At 38.9% G+C, this 15,929-nt stretch overlaps 1 protein-coding gene across 1 annotated transcript; it reads right to left on the minus strand.

The window, feature by feature from the left end:
• Window positions 1-5,398: 5,398 nt before the first annotated feature.
• On the minus strand, window positions 5,399-11,708 carry DEFB116 (defensin beta 116). Its single transcript, XM_045981515.1, has 2 exons — window positions 11,642-11,708; window positions 5,399-5,637 (listed from the first exon to the last, which is right to left on the minus strand). The coding sequence occupies exons 1-2, from the start codon at window positions 11,706-11,708 to the stop codon at window positions 5,399-5,401; spliced, it is 306 nt and encodes a 101-aa protein (XP_045837471.1).
• Window positions 11,709-15,929: the final 4,221 nt, after the last annotated feature.

Below are 15,929 nucleotides of genomic sequence, written 5' to 3' on the forward strand. Positions count from 1 at the left end.
TCTCCGTCACATAAATAAATAAATAAATAAATATTTAAAAAAAAAAAAAGAATTTTCCTTTAGGAAAACATAGAAAGGGGTACCTGGATGGCTCAGTTGGTTAAGTGTCTGTCTGTCTTTGGCTCAGGCCATGATCCCATGGTCCCGGGATCTAGTACCACATCAGGCCCCTTGCTTGGTAGAGGACCTGCTTCTCCTTCTTCCTCTGCCCCTCCTCCTCACTTGTGCTCTTTCTGTGTCAAATGAAAAAAATAAAATCTTTAAAAAAAAAAAAAAGAAAAGAAAAACACAGAAAATGCTACTGTTAAATAGAAGACTGACAAATTGACAACAGAGTGGTCCTATCCAGTGAGGAGACCCTGACTGAGTCCCAACTTCTTTGTCAGTTACTGGTCTATAGCTTGGTTTTTATCAAGCCAAAATTTAAATTGTCTGTATGATTTTATAACTACTAGAAAAAATGTATTATTAGTCTGAAAACAGTTTAATTTATGTAATTTTGTTTCATACTAAGAGTCAGTATTACCCTGCTTTTCTTGCAAAAGATTACCAAACCACAAACACAAATTCCACACATTTCATACTTCCATTATAGGTGTCTTTATTGTGAAGAAACATAAAACATAGTATAAAGTTCTTAAAGTTAAAATCCTGTAACATGTAAACATAAAATGAAAATATTTCAATGATTTTGTTCAACTCATAAAGAATGAAGAAACCAGTAAGATGTTAAGACTGGCTCAGAGAAACTGATGAATTATAATCAGCCAATGAACTCTGAAATAAATTTGCAAATAGATGTAAACCTATTTAATATCCTGAAGGGCAATGAACTAAAACATTCAGAACTCTTTCCCACCAAACAGAAAACAAGGGCATCCAACCACAACAACTGCATCTGTCCCATTGCATTGTTATGGAAGGGAATAGTTTGCATGACTCTCAAAAAATAATTTTTTAGCAATTATGTCAGTTTTCTATGATTTATTTATTTTTATTTCTATGATTTAATCTCTACCCATACAAAATGTTTAAATAGCTTAGTCAGTGGAAAATTACTTAATTGTACACACCTGATAGACTTATAATCCCAGGAGGATCTACTAGATCATGTTCAGCACTCCACTGAAAGGACACCAGTCGTCTCTTTTATTTATTTCCAAATTTTAGATAATTTTTCTTAACAGTTTTTTGATAGAATGGTGCCTTTCTGAACATAACTTTATTTCAAAAAATTTATAATGCATAGGTAATGCTCCAAAATACTTTTGCTTGGGGGTGGTGTCTGTGAAAAGAATAAATTCTTTGATCTCTAAGATAGAGACTACCTTACATGTAGCACAGAGTTATTCATTACATGCATTTAATGTTATCATGTCCTCATTGCCTCCTTCTAGACTCATTTTTTGTTGTTTAAAATACAGTCACTTCCTCTACCCCTTTGCCCTTAGTAATCCTAAACACACTCTGAGTAGAAGTTCTCTTCTTTATCTATTATGTTTTTGGACAACAAGAGAGTTGATTTCCATGAAACAGTGAATCTGCTGAAGTCTTTAGTGTTTTTTTTTAATATTTTATTTATTTATTTGACAGAGAGAGAGATCACAGGTAGGCAGAAAGGCAGGCAGAGAGCGGGGGCGGGGGGGGGGGGAGCAGGCTCCCTGCTGAGCAGAGAGCCCGATGTGGGGCTCAATCCCAGGACCCCGCGATCATGATCTGAGCCTAAGGCAGAAGCTTAACCACTGACCCACCTAGGTACCCCATCTTTAGTGTATTTAATCTAAATGGAATAGCATCTATGTTCCATTATTTCTTAGTAAAAAATTATATAGTAAGAATGTTTTGAAGCCTTAATCTTATAATGAGGCAGGTTTCATAGAATATCTGGAGTCGATCTGTAGAAAATCTGGAAGCATACAGAGACTCTGGAAATAGGTTGGTTTTGAATACAAATACAAATTATTATTATTATTATTATTATTATTATTTTGTCAGAGATGTGTATTCTATGTGTATCTGAAAAGGTTTATAGGTTTTTTTCCCCCCTTTGGGTTCATTAATGATGTTTCAACCTCTTGTAGATATACCTATAAAGAAGAGAATTTAGAATTTTTATTTCCTTTTGTAAACTTCTTCTCCCCATAAATATCATGACTACTTTCTGTCAAAATGGGAGATTTCCAGATTTTTCTCTTAAATATTTTGGGACATCCTGCCCTAAGAATAAAGCAGGAAAACAATATTAGTTTGGAGATAATCTCTGGCCAGAAATTCCACATTATAGTAAGTGATACTATAGTCATTTAAAGTAAGCTAAAGAGGGTCACATGGATGGCTCAGTCAGTTAAGCGGCTGCCTTCAGCTCAGGTCATGATCCCAGGATACTGGGACCAAGTCCCGCATTGGGCTCTTTGCTCAACAGGAAGCCTGCTTCTCTCTCTGCCTCTGCCTGCCACTCTGCCTGCTGGTGCTCTCTCTCTCTCTCTCTGACAAATAAATAAATAAAATCTTTTAAAAAAATAAGCTAAAGAGAGATGAGACTTTCTTTTTGACCATTTGACTGATAACCCCACAGAGTAGTCTTACCTAAAAAATAGTAGACCTGAATTTTCTCAGTCATAGGTAGTAAGTGTTAACAGACAGCCAAAATACATGGTTGAACTCAGTTTATAGTCCCTACGTGAAATACAAAGCTTTTTTGAGCTCAAGTGTGGAGGCATGGAACCTCCGGGCCTTCAAAGGGAAATACAGAGGAAGACCTGAAAGTAAGGCCATATGTGAATTCAGTCCACATCCTGCACTCCACCTCCACACTTCCTTGGGTCTTACAAACTATGCCAACTTGTTGCGTAAGAATGACCAGACTCAAAAGTTTAAAATAAATGTCTGCCATTTATTAGAATTGTTTCTAAGGAAGGAAGAAATAGAATGCCCATCAGGCAGGGGTTTGAAATCACTCCAACCTCTTGTTTAATATATCAAAATTACAGGTTTTCTCTTATAATTTAATGTACCTAAAAATCCCTGTAAGACTTGTGTTGATGAGCTGTGGAGAGAGTGAAGCTGGAGAAGGAACAATGAGAGAAACTAGTGGTCTTCTGGGGAGGATGACATGGACCTTTTGAAATAGTGAACATTAAAGACACTATTTGATAAAAGTTCTAATAGCAATCAAAGTACAGACAAATACACGTTTGAACAAAGGAAGTCGCATCACTTGTTGAGAAAAGCAAAGGTGAATGGCATGGAAGATCCTTAAAAGAGTAAAAATGTACTTTCAAGGGAATGAGACATTAAGGACTTCTTAATTAGTTGACTTTTTTCACTTTTAAGAATAGTGAACCCTCTCCTTTTGATTATACAAGAGCTGATTTCATCATTAAATGGAGATCAGGTTGAGTTGGAACTAAAAGCACATTTTAGTGATTTGGACATGATGAGCTGAGATGAACTGAGGGATCCAGAATGAGTCCAAGTTTCTAAATTGAGCAACAGGGTGAATTGTAGGTGTTGATTATTTAAAAGGGAAGACAAGGGAAAAGCCAGACAAACAGAGTTGGAATTCAGTTTGGGAACTTGTGTCTGTGATGGCTGAGTAATCCAAGAGAACCTAACAAATACATAATCCAGTATGGGAGTCTGGGCCTCAGAGATGTTGTCTAGGTTGAACAAGTAAATACAGAACTGCCCAAGATCACACAGCTTCTGAGCAGTGATGGAGAACAGGGAACAAACCCCTCTGACCACATTCATGCTTCTTTCTTGAAAACATGCAAAACCCAAAGAATTGGGAATCTGTGCTTTAAGCCTAGAATTACACAATCATTTCCCTCTACCAAAACTGCTAAAATAGAAAGTCTGAAATATTACATTTCAACTACTGTGCTGAACCTGGGACAAATACTATCTTATAAATATTGAAAGTTTTGTCTAATCATGCTACTTATGCCAGAAAATTTGTGTCCCTTCTTGAAACCTGTCTTCTGCCAAGCCCGTATTCCCTGTTTGACAAATACGTCTGAGTGTCAGTGAATCTCAAAGATATAAACATTATTAAATGTTCCCACCAAACTTCTAAGTCCCATGAAAATTAAAATCCAACTGTATAACTTGGTCATTTATTGAGTACATGGCCTTTGATCCATTGATCTGGGCTGAAATTATCATTTATCTCATAATGGGAAATGCAGGTAAAGTGTCTGGTGAAAAAGAGAGAAAATAGGCAAGATGACAAAGAAATATTATGGGGCAGGTGGCAGAAGAAGAAACCCCAAAAATGACTAGGAAAGGACACTCAAGAGAGAAGCCAAGGCAAACATAACAAAGGCATCGAGGAAGGTAAATAATGTTGAAACAGTGGCTAGAGGCAAAGTGGTAAATGGTAAAACCTGACGAATGCTTGAGTTTTTCAACAAAGAAAGCATTGGCAAAACCGGGGCTATTTCAGTGAAGTGGTATACACAAAAGTCAGATTTCTCTTAGCTGAAGTGAGATTAAGAATCTGGAACTTAGAGAACTTAGTTGGGAACATTGATTCTAGAAGTTTGGATCCAAAGAGGAGGAGAGATGAAACATTAGCCATGGAAGAGGAGTATACATAACACAATGAAAATTCCATGGCATATCAACTATTAGTTGTGACTAAATTTGGAGTGGAAAAACAATATCCTTAAATTCTTAGTAATGAAAGAACTTAAAGGTTATTGAGTACAGTGTCCAGCTTCTGTTCCAAATCCCTCTCTAAACCATAACCACAGCCATCTCTGTCTCACACCCAGAAATGGTCCTCCAAACTCAACACTGGGAGAATGCTGAGGGACAAACCTGCTTAGTCCACTTTCCAATAGCTCTACCCTTTAGAAAATGTTGCCTTAATTTGTCCAACAGATTCCTATGCTCAATTCTAGTCCTTCATCTGTCTGGTTCTGGTTCTTCCTGAGGACACCACATGATACCAAATGGAGTAGGGTGGTTCTCTAGATGTCAGAGATAATCCTCTAGTCCTTGTCCAGATCCTTCAGTGTTTATTCAGAGAACTCAGCGATCTCCCCTATATATTCATGGGATCATCCAGACTCAATCTAGTTGTCATGTATCCCTCTGCAGCCTCCAGAATGAATCACAACCCTCTTGGTGGTACCAAAGCAGAGCAGAAATGTGATCTCCTTCCTTCCTTGGCATCCTCAGCACTATGGAGCTGTTCTAGAATCCTGTTTGCTTTCTTGGCCAGGGTCCTTTCCTATACTCTGTAACTCGCCAGCTCCAGCCTAACCTTTCCCTGTCCAGTGATGACTGCTTACAGATGAAAGACACACGCATGAGATGGAATGTATTTTTATGGAGAGGGTGTTCCAGAATAAGGGAAGAATCACTCCAGGAGAGGGTAAGTTGGTGATATTCAGATTTTAGAGTAGCTTGAAGTGTTTGTAACTGACAGTTTGGAGTCAGGGTCATAATCCTTCACATAGTTAGAACGGGCTGTTTTCACAGAAAATTTCAGGCAGCACTCTTGATCATTTGGGCAGGTTAAGTATTGAGTTTCAGTTTTTCTGCAGGTGTTTCTGCACATGCCATGGTAAAGCTGACATGGAATCCAAGGCTCTTGGCTCTTGCCATACTGGGATCTGAACAGGCCACCTGGGGAAAACATAGCCATGTTTAGTTTCCTTGCAGCAGTGAAAATAGGAATGGGGAAGTATGATTTAAAGAGAACAAGCCCTGAGGATATTAACAGGATCCAGAGTAAAAACCACTTCAGTTCAAATCTGGTCTCTGTCATTATAGCTCCTCACTCTTAAGCAAGTTAGTGCAGTTCTCTGGCCCATCACTGCATCATTTTCACAATGGGTGTCATAATAGAGCCAAGTTCTTACCATCTGTGATGTTTAGATTAGCATATATAGAGTGCTTAGGAGAGTATCTGGTGCATAATAAGTATAAGTATAAGAAGTAATGAAATAGGGCGCCTGGGTGACTCAGTTGGTTAAACAACTGCCTTCAGCTCAGGTCATGATCCCAGAGTCCCGGAATCAAGTTCTGCATCGGGCTCCAAGCTCTGCTTCTCCCTCTGACCTTCTCCTTGCTCATGCTCTCTCTCACTGTCTCTCTCTCAAACAAATAAATAAAATCTTTTTTTAAAAAAAGTAATGAAATATTAGGCAGTGTGTTGATATAAAAGTCTTTTCCTGAGGGTCCAGGGCTTCAAGGGCAGCTCCTGTGAGCACGTATTGGACATGCTTTCAAGTGCCCATACAGATGTGTGCTCCTCACACAGAGCTCTATCAGAGACAGCCAGGCTCCACTCTGAGTCAGGGCACACATACTTGAGCCCCTGCATGCCTTTGTGCTTCTAAACATTTGAGCAAACATGTACCACTCATGTTTGTACATTGGCCCCACAGAAACAGACCATATAACATGTGCAGCACACTGATGTGCACACACAGGCACGTATACACGTCCATATTGACATCACTTGAACATACATGCATGTGCTCACTGTACAGACCTCTACCACGCACTTTCCACATATGGCTAAAACCCATTCATGAGTATTAATAGCTATGTATCTGTCATCCAGATATGTGCATGTGTATATAGGTTCCTCAGCTGGAAATGCCCCAATGACAAAGTTCCTGACACTTAGCCTTCTATAAATATTAGTCATCAACAGGATTTGTTACTTATTGGAGCTTTCAAAGACAAAGGAGCCAAAGAAAACAATACTAACCATCACTGTCACATGTCCAACATCCACTGTGTGTCAGGCATTTTGCAAATGTTATCTCATTGAAACTTCATAAAAACCTATTGTTATCTCTGTTCTTTAGATGAAGACACTGAGGCTCACGGAGAACTCTTGTTCTGTCCACATTTCCATACCTTGTACTTGATCATTGTAGGATTCAATTTCTTTTCTCTATATTAAGCCCATGCACTTCCCTCTGTATGTCACATTGCCTCTTTTTATGATAGGATTTCTAGGACAGAGTGGCATCTTCCTGCATGATGTCTTCAGATATAAGGACTTCTTCAGCTATCAATACATAGTCCAAAATCCATAGCTTAGCACTCCAGGACCTTTCCACCTGTCCCCTCATGTCACACCTATTCATCAACACTCACTCTGTTCCAGGCCATGTACTCAGTGCTAAGCATGCAGAGGACTCCAATGCCCAACCCCATTAATAAAAATTGGATAAGCAAGTCATTATTTCTGCATGGAAAAAGAACATTTTGATAATTTTTTGACACAAGAACCAAAATGTTCCAAGTTTAGATGAAGTCTGAGAATGTGAGGAGAAATAAAGTAAAAAAGAAAATGCCTTAGTGATAGACATCCCATAGCACTTTGGCACTGGTATGTATATGAACTGTCCCAGAAATTTGAACTCCAGCCCAGGGAAAGCTGCTACATCAGCCAGCCTGCTGGTTAACCACAGCAAGGAGGTAAAAAATGGTGCCCCTTCATCCATGTTCCAATGTCATGGTACTGCTGCATTTCCTATTTTAATTCTCACCCTCATCATGGAGCCTCTCTTTCTTTTTTTTTAAATAATTTTTTATTATGTTAATTACCATACAGTACATCATTAGTTTTTGATGTAGCATTCCATGATTCATTGTTTGCATATAACACCCAGTGCTCCATGCAATACATGCCCTTCTTCATATCCATCATCAGGCTCACCCACCCCCTAACCCTCCTCTCCTCTAAAATCCTCAGTTTGATTCCAGAGTCTCACATGGTTTGTCTCCCTGCTCTGATTTATCCCCCTTCATTTTCCCCTTCCTTCTCCTAATGTCCTCCATGCTATTCCTAATGTTCTACAAATAAGTGAAACCATGTGATAACTGTCTTTCTCTGCTTGACTTATTTCACTCAGCATAATCTCCTCCAGTTCCAACCATACTGATGCAAAAGTTGGGTATTCATCCTTTCTGATGGCTGAGTAATATTCCATTTTATATATATATATATATATATATATATATATATATATATATATATATACAGCACCTCTTCTTTATCCATTCGTCTATTGAAGGGCATCTCAGCTCCTTCCACAGTTTGACTATTGCGAACATTGCTGCTACAAACACTGGGGTGCGTATGGCCCTTCTTTTCACTACACCTGTCTTTGGGGTAAATACTCAGTAGTGCAATTGCTGGGTGGAACCTCTCTTTTGGCACCATCCTACTTTAAAAAGGAGGAGGTCTTCAGGGGGCCTTGCTAGAGTGACACCCACACTCTTCTGGCTGACATTTGAACTGGTGGACTTTCATTTTCTCCCAAATGCAGTGGATGGAAGCCAGGACATCCACGATCTCCTCTTTGTAGGAATGAGAATCTGGCAAGCTGACCTTTCCCTCACTCTCTCCATATGGAAAACAGGTCAAGGCAGACCCAGAAGGATTCTGCTAACTGAGGCTAAATAAACAAAGGTTTTGTTGTAGATATTTCTAGTTTCTCAATCCTGCAGGTGTTCTAACCCTGTATTGTTCTGCATCACTACAACCTGATACCCATATCAAGTTAACATCACCTTTGATCATCCCTCCATCTCCAAACTGAAGTCAGAGACCTGCTTTTATTTGATTGATTGATTGATTGATTGATTGATTTTCTTGTAATTTAATTTTTAAATTCTTTAAAAATTTTTTTCTTTAAGTTCGGTTTAATTGACAACGTACTGTATTATTGCAAGGGTAGAATTTAGTGATTCATCAGTTGCATATAACAACTGGTGCTCATTACTTCAAGTGCCCTTCTTAATGCCCATCACCCAGTTACCTCATCTACCCACCCACATCCCCTCCAGCAACCTTGTTTCCTAGAGCTAAGAATCTCTTATGGTTTGCCTCCCTTTCTGTTTTCATCTTATTTTATTTTTCCTTCCCTTCACCTATGTTCATCTGTTTTGCTTCTTAAATGTCTGAGTGAAATCATATGGTATTTGTCTTTTCTGATTGACTTATTTCTCTTAGCATAGTACCCTCTAGTTCCATTCATGGCGTTGCAAATGGCAAGATTTCATTCTTTTTGATGGCTGAGTAATATTCCATTGTGCATATATAAACCATGACTTCTTTAACCATTCATCTGTCAATGGACATCTGGGCTCTTTCCATGTTTTGAGACCAACTGTTAAATATCAGCTTTGCTTCTGACCCTTTGTACTCTGTGCCCAGTCTCCCAATGTGAGAAATGGGGATGAGAGTGTTGGCACGAAATCAGAAAATCTCAACTGTGTTTGTGAAGAAGGCTGTTAATAACATGTGTCATGCTTTATAATAACATGGAGACTTGTTAAGTATGCGCACCTCAAGTCTCTCAAGGTTCTGATTTGATAGGTCTGAGGAGAGGCCACAGCAAAGGTGTTTGGCACAAGTGTCCCAGAAAATATGCATTTGTTCCTGCCTGAATTCGGAGCCACAACACTGCCTGACTTTCTCACATTGACCCATAGACATTGCCCAGCTCATTTCCCACTTTGGACTTGTAGTAGGAGCAAATTAAAATATCAGAAATTGAAAAACAAAACATATGCTCTAGACTCTTTCTAACAGTTCCATCCAAAGCCAAAAGCAGCGTAATACATGATTTCTCTGCCACCTGTGCATCCCAAACATGATCCTTCCCTACCTCATTTCTGAGGTTCTTCCTACCTATATATATTTTTTAGGTATAAGTCATTTATATATTCACTCATTCAATAAATGTTTACTGAAACCTACTCTGTGCAAAGCACTCACCTCGGCACTGGGAATGCATAGATTTAAAAGACAGAGTCATGGCTTTAAGGGTGCCTGGGTGGCGCAGTGGGTTAAGCCTCTGTCTTCTGCTCAGGTCATGGTCTCAGGGTCCTGGGATCGAGCCCCATTGGGCTTTCTGCTCAGCAGGGAGCCTGCTTACCCCTCTCTCTCTGCTTGCCTCTCTGCCTACTTGTGATCTCTCTCTGTCAAATAAATAAATAAAATCTTAAAAAAAAAAAAAAGACAGAGTCATGACTTTCAAACAGTTAAATTTCCAAAGCATATGTTTGGGGTGATGAAAGGGAAAAAATGACTTTGATTATCCTAGAAAAGTTTGTCCAGAACAGTTCCTGCCCATTAATTCATTAAATGGTTACTAAGGAAGCAACACTATGTACAACTTTTGAAGCATAGATTGATTTCTTCCTTTGTTGTTGTTACTTGCAAACCCACCTGTGGTTTCTACCTGCTGCTCCACGTGGAAACTGAACTTTACTGAATGAGAACAAGTGTCTCTCAAGTAAAGAAGGTGCTACAAAGTGAGAAATAAGGGGTAGGAGAAAGTGGAGTAGGAAGAGGATGGGAAGGAGAGGGATGAGAAAGGGAAAGAGGAAAAACCGTGATTCTGAACTCAATCCCAAGAAAGGAGAGACAACCTTAGTTCTCTAGAAGGCTGGAATTAGACTACCCCCGTGTCTCTCTGTACTTGCCAAGTTTTGAGGAGAGCCACTTGAGAACATTCCAGCCTCCTGCTTTCATCTTTCCTAACTGCCTACAGTTACCTTTATTGCTTTTCAGTGCTCCTGAAAATCACACTCAAGAAACTTTTTAAAGAATTTGAAAATATTACCAGATATTTTTCTTTTTTTTTTAAAGATTTTATTTATTTATTTGACAGAGAGAGAGAGAGAGACCACAAGTAAGCAGAGAGGCAGGCAGAGAGATAAGGGAAGCGCGCTCCTTGCTAAGTAGAGAGCCCAATGTGGGGCTCGATCCCAAGACCCCGAGATCATGACCTGAGCCACCTAGGCACCCCCAGATATTTTTCGTGCAGCATTCATTCTCCCCATTTCAACAGCCACAGCTCTGTTCTGATGAATGAAACTGTCTTTCTCAAGCTTAATTACCCCCAAACTCAGGCTAAGGCAATCTCTGTCCAGATAAACCCCACATATCCCCAGTTTGATAACACACCTACTTAAACCAAACACCTAACTCCAACTGTTCTCTAACCACCTAAGGCTCAGTTATAAAATTTAACACAAACATGACAATAGCCAAGCCACCCATCCCCAATTCACAGCATCAATCCAAAACACAGCCCAACCACCACCCTCACCATAACTCAGTTCTATCCAACTCCACTTCCAGCTCCATTCAAAAAAAAATCCCATTTTCTCTCAAGACTACACAAGAACATCAGTCCAGCCCAATCCTGTAAATAGAATTTTCACCCTCTCCTCGTGCCCACTCATTTTTCTGATATTATTCTCTCTCTCTCATATACCATCCCCACCACAACTCATTCTCCCAAACTATCATTGTTCCCTCTGATAGCTCCCCAAATTACATTCAATCTCTCACATCTAATGCATGCATCAAGCTCCCCTCCTATCAACAGCACCACCTAAAATTCTTCATGCTTCAGTACTCCACTATGCCAGGAACAGCAGGAGGAGCAGCCTCTTCAATTTGTCTTGGCAGAGCAGAATCAGGCGAGATCTTGACAGGAGATGGACCTTGGGAGTAACATTCACAACCTATCTGAGACCAGAAAGGCCATACGTAGTGCCTGTGGTATGTGAGTGGGAATCATCTCAGAGGTCACTGAGAAAACAATAGCACATGCAAGACCCCAGAACCTTTGAGAGAGGCCTGAGTTACCTGGAGTCTTATGAACCAGGATCAGAAGGATGGAAATGGTCATTAAATAGGGCTTCATGACTGACATGTCCTGAGAGAATGGAAGACTGTGCTGCAGAGGACCGAACAGAGATCACTGCAGCAGAGAAATGTCCTGCCTTTATTAGTTTTGGAAATGGGCCAGGGTTGTGTGCGGTGAACTAAAAGGGATGAGACATACCTAGAGTCAGCCAGGCAGAAGGATAACATGTATCACATATCTCAGCTGGGCACTTTGTGTAAGTGTGGGAGATTTGCCAGAGGCACCCATGTCAAAGTGCACCTTCCTTCCCAAAAGGAAACAAAGGCAAATTAGAGGCAGTTGGCAAATGTGTGCGAGACAAATTTGCATGAGTGAATGAATCAAGCAAGCAATGAGAAAACTAATACATAAATATAAGAAATAAGGAGTCCTTTCTTAAACATTGGTGTCTATCATCCTGATAGTAGAGTGTCCAGCTCTGTCAGTAGCACTTACTGCATATCCAATCCAATACTAGGCATCAAGGACTAAGAAAAGAGAAGGGAAAGACAATGATGATCAAAGAAAAGATGGAGAAGATCAACTGAAGGGGAAATATAAGTGGTAGAAGGAAGGAAAAGACATGAGGCAAAGATAAAGGCAGTTCATTTTTGCCATAAATCAACTATATGTCAGTTTCTGTACTAAATACTATGGTCTAGATCTGAACACTTATGACAACACTGTGACGTTAGATAATATTTTCCACTCCACCGATAAGGACAAGAAAATTTGAAGAGATGATATAACACTCCTAAGCCACACATCTGATGAGACATAGAGCCTAGATTAGAAATGACATCTGTCTAATAAAAAAAATTTAAAAAAAAAAAGAAATGATAGCTGTCTGACAGTATATACCTTTGGAATTTTCCATTCTTCCTGTGAGTGGAAGGACAGAAATGAGAGATTAGACAAAAACATAATCAAACACTAAAAATCAGAGAGTGACTCATTGTTCAATATAATAAATTTAGTTTGAGGAATTCAGTGCTCATCTCTTAAGAAATGAGAATGAAAGGATTTTTTGGAGGAAACCACATTGACTTTTTACTCCAGGGAATCATTTGGAAGGCATATGGGCGGGATCCAGTCTTTTGAATGGAAGTCTGGAAATGAATGAAAAGGCTCTTTTCAAATGTCTAAGATAGGATTGCCACATCTTGCCACAACAAGGCAAATGGAACTGGACTAGTCCTCCCAAGGGTAAATGGAATTGTACTAGCCATCCCACTATACGCAACTCTAACACTTGAAAAATAGAGAAGGAGTAACTATTTCAATTACTGAATTAAAGGCAGAGCAGAAATGAAAAGGCAACTTACAATGTAAGAAAATATTGCAAACCACCTATCTGATAAGGGGTTAATATCCAAAATATATAAGCAACTCATGCAACTCAAAAACAAAAAACAAATCATCCAATTAAAAAGTGGGTAAACAAACTGAGTAGACATTTTCCCAAAGATATTCAAATGGTCAACAGGTACCTGAAAAGATGCTTAACAAAGTTCATCATCGAGGAAATGCAAATCGAAACCATGAGATATCACCTCACACTGGCTAGAATCACTATGATCAAAAAAGACAAGAGATAACAAGTGCTGGTGAGGATGAGGAAAAGCGAACCCTTTGAACTCTATGGGTCGGAATGTAATCTGAGACAGGCACTATGGAAAATTATATGGCAGTTTCTCAAATTAAAAGTAATCCTTCCAAATGATTAGGAATCATTTGAAGGAATGATACAAAGATATATATACATCTGAAGGAAGTGAAATTACTATCTCAAAGAGATAACTGCACTTCCTGTTAATTGCATCATTTACAATACCCAAGACATGAAAACAACCCAAGCATTCATCAACAGATAAACGAATGAAGAAACACTCTCCCAAAAAAAGATTATACCTGGCCAAAAGACTAGGGAAAGGGTAGCCTAACAACAGAAAACCATCTTGGCAATACTCCAATAACACTAATGGAAAAAATCTCAGTCCTCCTTTCCCTGTAGTTTCAAAAGGTTTTCCCACCCTACCCATGGTTTTCACCCCCTCTCTATAAAAGCAGTCCTCAGACTTCCTCACCAGCTGTTGTTGGTGGGGACTTATGGGGAGGTAATCTTCCATCTCCTAAAGCAGGGGTTGTTTTGATTCTCTTGCAAAGTGGTGTCAACAAAGCCCAGGGGGTAGCTGAGCCTCCTTTTCCACCCACCATTAATGGAGACTGAATAACATAGTGTAAAATCATGGCTCCTAAGCACTTTGCTTTTTTCCTGCCCTCTTTTACCAGCATAATCCAAAGGGGAGATTAAATATATATAAGTCCCCAGCCTCAAGTTATGTCTCAGCTGAGGATTGCCTGCTAAGAAGAAAAAGGAGAAGGAGGAGAAGAAGAAGAATTCAGAGTGTCATAATATTATAACCAAAATGTCGAGAACACAATGTTTAAAAAATGACTCTTCCCAAGAAACAACAAAATAACAACATGAATGGGTGGGGGAGGGCAGGACCAGGGACAATGAATAGACACCAATACCAAGATGAATCAGATGTTGGGATTTTCTGACAAGTATTTTAGAGCAGTCATCATAAAATATTTCAAGAAGCAATTAATAATTATTTTGAAGCACATAAAAAGTAGGACAGTTTGGCAAAGAAAATAAAAGCTATTAAAAAACAATATCAAGAAAAAAATATAATCACTGAAATTTTTAAAATTTACTGAGGCATTCAGTGGTAGAGTGGAGGTGATAAATGATTTAACTGATGAACTTAAGGAAAGGTCAATAGAATTTATCCAATCTGAGCAACAGAGGAGAAGTAGACTGAAAAAAGAAACCAGTGGATTCTCAAGCACTTGTGGGACAATAACAAAAGAGCTAATGTTCAAATTATCTAAGTCCCAGATGAGAGGGAAAAAAGAGAGAGCGGGACTGAGAACAATCCAATTAGAAAATGGGTGGGGGTGGAGGGGGTACCTGGGTAGCTCAGTCGTTTAAGCGTCTGCCTTTGGCTTAGATCAGGGAGTTTGCTTCTCCCTCTCCTCCCAGCTCACTATCTCTGTCTCTCTCAAATAAATAAATTAAATGTTAAAAAAGAAAAAAAAAAAAAGGAAAAGACAGACACATATTGTCTGTCTTTATTTATTGAATAAACTGGAGAGTCCAGAAATATAGCCCTCATATATATGCTCAGGTAATTTTTGACAAGGATGTGAAGTCCATTCAATGGGGAAAGAATAGTCTTTTCAATAAATGGTGTTGGGAAAGTGATATTCACATGCAAAAAAAAAATTAAATTGGAGCCCCACCTTTTACCATATACAAAAATTAACTCAAAATTGATAAAAATACTTAAGAATAAGAGCTAAAACTACAAAACTCTTAGAAGAAAACATAGGGAGAAAGCTTTATGACATTAGATTGGGGGATGATTTTTTTGGATTTGACAACAAAAGCACAGATAATAATAGCAAAATAGATATGTTGGATGTGATCAAAATGTAAAACTTACCTGTATCAAATAACACTATTAAAAGATTGAAAAGGCAAACATATTTGCAAATCATACATCTGATAAATGATCCATATATCTGATAAGGATATTAATATCCAGATAATATACCCTACTCCTCCAATTCAGCAGATCCCTGATGCCCATTAAAAATGGACAAAGAAAAAAAAAAAAAATGGACAAAGACCTCAAATAGACATTTTTCCAAAGAAGATCTATGAATGACCAAGAGCACGTGAAAATTTGCTCAAAATCACAAACTGTTAAGGAAATACAAATCAAAACCACAATATCATTTTACACCCATTAGGATTTTTTTTAATGAAAATAACAAGTGTTGGCAATGATGAAATTAGAACTTTGTACACTGCTGATGGGACTATAAAATGGTGCAGCCCTATGGAAAACAATATGGTGACTCCTCAAAAAAGCATAGCATTAATATAGAATTCAGCAATTCCACTTCTGGGTCTATACTTTTAAAAAATGAAAGCAGGGGGGCACCTGGGTGGCTCAGTGGATTAAGCCGCTGCCTTCGGCTCAGGTCATGATCTCAGGGTCCTGGGATCGAGCCCCGCGTCGGGCTCTCTGCTCCGTGGGGAGCCTGCTTCCTCCTCTCTCTCTGCCTGCCTCTCTGCCTACTTGTGATCTCTCTCTGTCAAATAAATAAATAAAATCTTAAAAAAAAAAATGAAAGCAGGGATCCAAATAAATATTGGTACAGTCATGTTCA

This window comes from Meles meles, chromosome 16 (genome assembly GCF_922984935.1).
Source record: "Meles meles chromosome 16, mMelMel3.1 paternal haplotype, whole genome shotgun sequence".
NCBI lineage: Eukaryota > Metazoa > Chordata > Mammalia > Carnivora > Mustelidae > Meles > Meles meles.